General features: G+C 34.7%; 1 protein-coding gene across 1 annotated transcript; it reads right to left on the bottom strand.

The window, feature by feature from the left end:
• Positions 1-17: 17 nt before the first annotated feature.
• On the bottom strand, positions 18-1596 carry LOC110032472 (pyrophosphate-energized vacuolar membrane proton pump 1-like). The gene is made up of 2 exons (XM_020736117.1): positions 925-1596; positions 18-810 (listed from the first exon to the last, which is right to left on the bottom strand). The coding sequence occupies exons 1-2, from the start codon at positions 995-997 to the stop codon at positions 644-646; spliced, it is 240 nt and encodes a 79-aa protein (XP_020591776.1). The 5' UTR covers positions 998-1596; the 3' UTR covers positions 18-643.
• Between the last annotated feature and the right edge of the window lie 7857 nt (positions 1597-9453).

The raw sequence follows: 9453 nt of genomic DNA, 5'->3' as shown, positions 1-9453 counted from the left end.
CTTTACATTATGATACCACCAAAATAACGCTGTGGTACGACCAAAATAACACCAAATCCTCAAGACATTAGCTTTACATTATGATACTACCAAAATAACACTGTGATACTACCAAAATAACACCAAATCCTCCAGATTCTTTACATTATGATGCCAGATACTATCAAAATAACATCAAACCCCAACTAATATTTCCTAAATAACACCACATCCCACCCAACCGAAACTTAGCGTTAAAACTCATCCAAAAATAGAGCAAACTTCATTAGCAATAAAATAACTCCTTAAAACCTAGAACTGTATTCAAACATCCTTCGTTAAAAAAATCTACCTGTCGATACCCTTCTGCCGCATCTAAACTCTGCTCCACCTCATTATCCTCGGAAATATTCTGAGATTTCATCTCATTGTTATGATTCTCAGGAGTATTTTGAGATTCCACCAACATTTCTTCGTCGAAAATTTTTTCCATCGAACCAGCTCCAGCGAACATGAGCGAAAAAATGAGAATATACCAGATACCAATACCCTAAAGCAGACAAAATGTCACTTTCTTCTGTTGGCGGGAATCGAAAATGACAAAAAAACGTTTTTTTTTGTTTTGGGCGGGATACGTCGGGTCGGAATACATGAAAAAGCTTATTTACCGCATGTAAGGCTTCATGCGGTGCACGTACCGAATAAAAATTCCCTGAATAGTGTGGCTCATAACAGCCATTTGGGCGATGCCTCCAGCATTGTCGCGGATGGGACCATTGGCATCTATAGCCAAACCCGTGGCTATCGTGTTCAGCATACCAAAAGCAGCAACTGCAATACCATTAATGGCTGCAAGGCTAAAACTAACAAAGATGTTGATAGCAATGGCGAAAATTGGAATTATGACTGATTTGTATAAAAAAAAAAGTCCAAAAAATGGCATACTCTCCTGCACATGGATCGCCCCAATGCCCTTCCTGATATTAATGATGAACGATCTCAGACCCTTGCCGTCCATTTTGAGGCAGAGGGTCTTAAGCTCCAAACGAGGCACAACTACCGTTCATCTCAACCCCAGAATCCGGTAGAGTATCAGTCGCATTCTTCACCAATGAAGAGCTATCCAATTCGTTGAGTTCACGGAACCGCTCCTCAATCGACTTGTCAATGGAGAAGTGGTCCTCGAAGTCCTTCCACTAGAGTGTGAAGGAGACGAAGGAGGAAGAAAAAGATTGGAGGGCATCGAAAACCTTCCGCAGATCATACCTCTTTTCAGCCATGTAATTGATGGCCGCCTCATTATCTTCTGTGCTCATCATCTGAATAGTGAACAGATAGCTACTACGAAGGGAAGAGGAAAGATCCTGGAGAAAAAACTGAGCGATTCTCCAAGTACGAAGAGAATGTACCTCACCAGTCTACCACAAATGCCCTCGAGGCCGCCTGGCTGCCCTCGCCGTGTTAAAACCACAGGAATGAGTTTTGGAGGCTAGGCCCTGCAGAGAGAGAGGTACGACGGCTAGAAAGGAGTTCCGGCTGCTAAGGAAGAGAATTCCGGCTGCTAGCTTCCGTAGGAATGACTAGCGACGGCTCGGAACTTACAGGTAGAGCGTTAGGAATAACAACTTCTCGGTGGTGGTGAAATTTCTTCTGATTTGACACTATATAAATTTGTAAAATTATTAAACCATGACTCCAAAATTAGAGGAATATCCCGTTATATTATAAGAATATTTTATGTGTATTATTTATAAAAAATAAAATATTATTCAAGTACTATATGATGTTATTCGATTATTTTACATTGTTATTTGAATATTCTTCCGCATTATTTGATTTTAGGCTGTGTAATTCGGCATATTTCTCGAGTTATTTCAATTTACATTATGTTATTGGAATGACACAACCCAAATCAAGTAACTCGGTAGAATATTTCAATAACATTTCAGCCTCAAATCAAGTGACGCAGGGGAAAATTGCAATAACACCACAAGATAATCGAATAACATCATATAATACTCAAATAACATTTCATTTTTTACAAATAAAGCAGATGAAATATTCATGGAATACAACAGGATATTCTTAATTATTTGAATCAGAACGTAGCTCTACGTTCGGAATTCTGATGTAATATTTTTTCTTATAAATTTTGAGAATAAAATCGAATAATTTTATTGATATAAAAATGAGTATAAATATATAATATAAGAGTTATAAAATAGAAAAATATTACATACAAGTCTTTAGGATTAAATTAATTCCTAATAACTAACTATATAGAGCTAAAAGAAAACTCATAAACAATGAAATACATAAACAAGAAAACACATTTACTATGAAATATCTAGAAAAGAAAGAAACAAATAATACTAACTTATAACAATAACAAAAATGACCTAGTAAATGTTTTAGTACCTCATTCCCTAGCACCATGAAAGTGCTTGGAGCATTACATAATTCAATGACATCACTTGCTATTCATACAAATCTTCTTCTGTTTTAAATGTTATTTTTCATTCAAATTTGAATTTGGTGTTAACCAGTACATAGGTTTGATTTTAAGAATATAGTGGATGACTCCTGGCTTATCGGAGATAAGAATTTCACAGTAATCTTGTTAATTACTCATCTGTCCATACACAAGTTCCAATATACTTTTTTAGAAGAACGGGCACTACACATGAACTTAAATTATACCAAATACATTGTTTCTTTAGTGGGTCATCCACAATTTCTTGTAGGAATTTATGTTCCTTTGAGCATATTTGGTAATAAGATAGATTAGTAGATTTGCTCTCAGAATAAAACATATGTGATGTTGAACAACCCAAAAACGAGGGAGCTGATTGTGGAGATCGAGAGGAAGGACATTAGAGAGATATTATAATAAAGTTTGGGCTGAAGGATGCACTTGCATTTTGACAAAATTTTGTTTTGTTAACAGTAAAAAAAAATATTTGATTCTCTTCCTTGCATGTGGAAATCCATTGTGCTCCCAAGAGATTGATATAAGCAGAATATTTCAACTTATCTTTAATATGTGGCAACTTTATGATTGTAGTAGACAAAAAACTTACTTTTGTATCCATCCATTCAATAGCATATGCATTCACATGGTCATCATGCTAAGCCTCCATGTTAAATGGCCAAGAGGTTTCTAGGATTAGGTGACACACATCAATTTCAATTACATAACATAAAGCATCACAATTAAAGTTCTTTATAATGGAAAATTTACTTTGCATAGTATTGTAACATAATCAATTTCTTTCTTAATCCAACTGATCTTACAGGGATTTGGGTGTTTCAAAGTTTGAAGTTGTAGAATTTTGACCATTGAATTAGCCATCACATTTTATGCACAACGACTATCCACAATCAAATCAAAAAATTTCCATAATTATACATCTTGTTCTAAAAGTGGCATGCCACTAAGATAAATAAGTTTTTTTAGGGGCTAGTAGCTTTCTCTCCAGCACACAACATATTGTTTCACCATCATCTATTGGGAGATATTCAACCTCTTCCTCAAAGAATGGGCCATTGTTTGTATTTTCTTATTTTAGAAATGAATTTTCCTTTAGCCATCTGAATTTTCCTACAAATTGGGCACTCATTCGAACAATGTTCAGGTTGAAAACATCTAAACACTTGCAAGGTCTAGGTTTGGGATATAGGTTCTCTCGTTGAGCTGCTACATTGCTAATTGATTTGACGCACTACTGACTGGAGTTATTGTAACTCTCTTGTGTTCTAGTGGGCTAATCTTAGAAATAAAATTATGTTTTAGCTATTTTTTGTAGAAATTTCATTTGCATATTTATGATATGTGGTTATTCTAGGCATCATATTTAGTTGTAATTCAGCTTCATGTTTATTGCTTGAGATATTGACCGCATTGCATTCAACTCTAATTTGTCTTGGATAGTGTTCTTTAACCCCCTGATCTATCTAGCCATAATTTGTTGATTGGATTCCCTAAGGCAACTCTTTGCATTGAGATGATAAAATTCACAGTATAGGCACTGACGTATTGTTATCCTTGCGAGCATCATTGGTACTCAACATATAACATCTGCACATAACCAAGGGTAGGAAGTGACGACACAACAATTGAGTTATCTTAGAGCAACTTCTGACTAGTTGTTGACCTTCTCGGCATCGAAATTGAATAACTTGCTGCCATCACTCTTTAACAACACCTTTTGTTTTTTAAGCAATACAAAGAACTTGCTTTTTCAAATGGGATATCCATATATTAAAAAAAATGCTTCAATCACTTGTTCCCAATCAAAATAATCCTTAATATGCAATTGTTCATGAAAGAATGGCATATAAATTTTAATATTATACTCACAGGAACCTCAATCTATTTGAGGATGAAAGTGGATTGGATTTTCATTCATCAAATATTCTCCTTCTGAGTTAGATTAAAAAATTAGGTCTATCAACAATGGATTCTCCCATCATTAGAGTCAGGTGGTTCAAACATAATGGGTGGATCAAACTTTTGGGAAAGCCTCCAGTCAAGATTTTCTCTTATATTATGAACTGCAAATGGTGTGGCAACAATGCCCACCAATGTGGTTTCCTTATTGATATTCTTACAACTGCTGATTGATAGCAACTCTTGCCTTAACCTCAGCAACAAAAAGGTGAATGTCATTTGCTAAATTGTCGACCTTTCTTTCCAAGAAAGTATGAGCTTATCTTATGGTATTCTAGTTGAGACTCTTATAGCCTATTGAAGATTGGCGTCCTCTTTAATTTGGTTTGGAACAACACACGAGAAAAATTAGACAACCCATAAGCAAAAAAGCGAAAGGAAAGAAACTTAAAGGTAATCTCCAATGAAATGAAAATATCAATAACAATGCTTTCCATCTCCCCTGGCAGGGTATAAAAAGCAAGCTACTAAGTTAACATTGAACATACAGCAATCAAATACTAGTGATTTTACATAATGGTAAGCAATATATAAGAAAATAAAGAACTATTAACATGTATAAGTTAGGAAAGAAACTAGCTACTGAGAAAGAGATAGGTGGGCTGCATATCATATATTACTAAATTCTTGTGCATATATTTCTAACACCAAAGCATTTTCTTAACATGTTATGTCATGTTACCTATTTACTGAAAGGTGCATTTTTCTTTTTAAAATTAAAATAGTGGTATTTTAGATTTGATAATATTAGATTTGATATAAATCATTTGGGTGGTATGATTGTATAAAGTAATGTTTAGGTGTTAATTATGTAATTACATAAGAATTGACTGATTTGTATGTAAAATTTTAGATATTTACTATCCAAATATTATTTTAGGCACATTATGTTGTGCAAAACAATGTTGGAAAAAAACACACAATAAGAGAACAATCAAACATGATGTGATTTTGTGGTTCATTGCAAATCCACCTACGTCTGCTAGAAGAGATTATTCCACTATTTCAGTAGGCTGGGAGAGAGAAAAAAAACTGAAATAGAGTTACAACTTCATACCCAAAAATCAGCCCTAGTCCCTTCTATAAATAAGAGAGAATTAGGACATACAAATTAGGAATATTTTTAATATAGAAAAGATCAACAACAAAAATAACAACAAAGTCTTAATCCCACTATGTGGGGGCGGTTACATGAATCCTTTTTCTCCATTGCGTCCTATTTAGTGTCATATTTTCATTTAGTTCTAATAAATTAATATCATTTTTTATACAATAAGTCCAAGCCTTTTTAGGAATACCTCTGTCTTTCTTAACGTAAGTCGAATCTAAAACATCTACTCTCCTAATCAAACATCAGATGGTTGACGCTTAATGTGACCAAACCATCTAAGACGACTATCTCTAATTTTATCCGTCACAAAAGCTACACCCACCCTATCACAGATATATTTATTTCACATTTTGTCTCTAAGTGTAAAGCCACTCATCCACCTAATCATTCTCATCTCGGCAACACTTAACTTATTATTATGCTTTTCTTTTAAAGGCCAACAATCAACACCATAAAGTATCACAGGTCTCACCACCTTCTTATAAAATTTTCCTTTCAGTGTAAGTGGTACTTTTCTATCATGTAATTAAATCTCATCTAATTGGGTTACTTAATATCAATCTTCGTAATATACATACTTCCTAGTATTAAAACATTAAATTTCAAAATTTCCGTAATAATCTCTACCTCATCTCACATATCTGTTACTTACAAATATGTGGGAGATGACCAAAATGGGATCCAATACCAATAGGAGTGCATCAAGATGGTCGCCTATGTACCCCTTCTCCATAAGGGATCAAGCCTCTCATAGTTTTCAAAATACGCAAATGGGCAATCAATCATGAGCTTGGATGTTCACCAAACTCCTAGATTATGTCAACTTCTAGACTAGTAATACCTTTTTTAGCATGTTCGTTGGATTCTTCTTCGTATTTATCTTCTTCAATAGAACATTATCTTTATCAATCAGTCCCAAATAAATAGGTACCTCACATAAATGTGTTTGGTACGAGCATGATGAACTAGATTTTTGGTAAGAATATGTCACTTTGACTATCACAGAACACCATCAGTAACTCCAGATCATCAGCTTAGTCATCCAACAGGACCTGCGTTCATATCATTTTCTTTATCACTTTTATTACTACCACATACTCAGCCTTTGTAGTAGACAAAGCAATTGTAGATTAAATAAATGATATCTAAATGTCAAGAACTCAAGCCAATATGAACAAATATCCATTAATAGACAAAATTCTATCCATATTTTTTGCATAATCTAAATTGGGGTAGCCTACACACAAATCACTAATAAATTAATATCTTTAAGAAACTAAGCTTAGATCAATTGTATCATTTAAATACTTTAAAAGACTCTTCACAGTCTGCCAATGACTTCTTCTTGGATCATGCATGAAGCTGCTCACAATACCAACCGCTTGTGCAATGTCTGGTCTAGTGCAAACCATGCATACATTAGACTACCCATTACACTAGTATAAGGAACGAATCACATGCTTTTTCACTTATGATCATCTTTAGGACATTAATCTAAACTCAATTAAAAGTGAGAGGCAATGGGTAGACTCATCATCTAGCTTGAGTCATCAACCTTAATTTTTTTTTAGCACCTTTCAATCATATGCTTCTTGTGAGAGCTAAACCTTTCTAGCTACATTGTCCCTGAAAATATCTATGCCAAGAATTATATGAGCTTCATTCAACTCCACCTCAAAATGTTTAGATAGTTGCTTCTTCATCCCATGAACTTTTTGTTGACTGAAAGATACAACACCATAGGAATTTATTTTATTACCGACGGTTAAATACCATCAGTAATAATGAAAAACCATATGTGATATATTTACCAACAGTTTAGCTACGACAAAGTTGACATAGCAAAAATACTTTTTGATCATTAAATTACCGACAAATTTAACGACTGTTTACATTAACCAACAGTTAATCAATGTACCATAACTGTCGCTATAGATTAAGAAACATGCTATGTTTAATCGTAGATTGACCATCGATTATATAACCTATGAAAACATCCATAGAAAAAGTGTTGCAATATTGTCAGAAAAGTGTCGCAGTTCTGTCGACAAACTGTCGCCAAAACGTTGTTTAATAGTGGAAATTTACCAACGACTCTATTCATAGCAAAAATGCAGCACTTTGTTCAGACGTCGTTTGTTTAATAGACAATAAAAAAATCATTGCTTGTTCAATAAACCGCCGTAAAACCGTTGATAAGCAAGCCCTCATTCAATGATATAATCTACACACTTACAATCGTAACAAATCAATCAAAACACAGCACACACAGTAATAAAACAAATTAACACATAAATTATGAGAAGAAATAAAAGAAAACAATTGAATTAAAATAAACAAAATGTACAACTGCACAATAAAATTAAAGTTTGATAACAATAGATTATTCAATACACAACCAAACAAAAAAATAACCCCCAACTCGTCCTCATCATCATCATCCCCACCCTCATTCTGCACTAGCTCCTTCCCTTTCTACATTTTCAAATGTAGTGTCACTTCAATCTTTGTCCTCATCTCTGATCTCAAGGCAGCTACCTGGGTAGCAACCTCATTTCCTCCTCCTGAGAAGTGGAAGTGGATGCACTGGATGTACTAGAGGTCGGCCAGACATCATAGGCCAGTGCTTGGGACCCCAACCCATAGACTCTTCCATGCTTCTTTCTGTTAACAACCCCTTTTTAAAGGTTGTATTTAAAAGGATCGTGAGATGCGCTCAAACTAAAGGCCGACTGCTGAGATCGGCTCTCCTTAAGCCTCGGGAAGGCCTCCTATAAAACATATGAATAACGAAAGCGAGAGACTAAATAAATTTTCATATTTATCTCAATTTAATACTTATTAATCGTGTGAATTACCTGGTTTGCCTGCAACCTGTTGTCCACCCAGGAATGATCCGACTGCAGCTTGTGGGTGCGTTCGTGTAACTCTGCAGCAGTTGGCTCTCATATTTTCTCTAGTTACTGTCAGTGTAATGGAATAGTTACCATACATTTAATGTAAAATAAGATTTAATGCTAAAAAAGTCTTAACAACCTCCTCTTGTACTCCGTATGTGGGAAGGCTCCACCAGTGTGCTTTGAGGCCCCCATGCCCTACAGTCAGAGCGATGATTCAGTTTTGCTTGCTTCCTGTTCCTTAAATACTCGAAAGAGTCCCAGGCTCTGAGCAGTGTGACAAACATATCCTCGCACAACCATAAAGAGCACCCTCACGGACAATCACTCCCCTTGTACTCCAAGTTCACGCAGATGTATGCCTCCTCCTCAGGGGGCCAATACCATTGCTTATGTAAATTGAATTAAAAATCCTTAGATTCATAAAAATAAATAAATAAGTATAATTATTATTTTTGGGGTTTACCTTAAACTCACTAAACCACATATCTCAAATTGTGATCGGGATCTCCTTCTAGAATACGTCTTATTTCAAATTATATTTATGATGGAATGGATGACCTGTGTAGGGGGAATAAATTTGAAATAACAAGAAAATAGTTTTATATTAAATAAAAAAACACAAGGCATTAATGTGAGCATTAAATTAAAACTTATGTGTTTCCCACCGCCCTAAGCTGATGACTGTTGTTAGTGCTGCTCAAACTTTTTGGTGCATCAATACCAAATAACCCCTAATTAAACTCTTTCTTTAGGGGTTGTTTGGTTGCAAGTAAGATTCAGTTTGAACAGGATTGAGTAAATCCTGTAAAATAGGATTTATGAAATCTTGAAGGAGTTTAATTCTGAAAACTGTTTGATATGTTAATAAGTAAATCCTAGTAAACCCAGAGAAAGTGTTTGGTGACTTTAATAGGATTTACTAAATCCCACAAGTTTAAGGTTCTCTATGATAACAACAACAGCAACAACAACAAGCCTTTATCCACTAAGTCTACATGAATTTATTTTCTCCA

Source organism: Phalaenopsis equestris, unplaced genomic scaffold (assembly GCF_001263595.1).
Source record: "Phalaenopsis equestris unplaced genomic scaffold, ASM126359v1 Scaffold000949, whole genome shotgun sequence".
NCBI lineage: Eukaryota > Viridiplantae > Streptophyta > Magnoliopsida > Asparagales > Orchidaceae > Phalaenopsis > Phalaenopsis equestris.
Note: the sequence above shows the minus strand (reverse complement) of the source record. Positions and strands in the feature narration are given on the sequence as shown.

Coding starts and splice junctions, on each gene's coding strand:
- LOC110032472 (XM_020736117.1), bottom strand. CDS start 997: ATGGACGGCAAGGGTCTGAGATCGTTCATCATTAATATCAGGAAGGGC. Junction 811..924: donor GGCGATCCATGTGCAGGAGA/GTATGCCATTTT, acceptor ATGGTATTGCAG/TTGCTGCTTTTGGTATGCTG.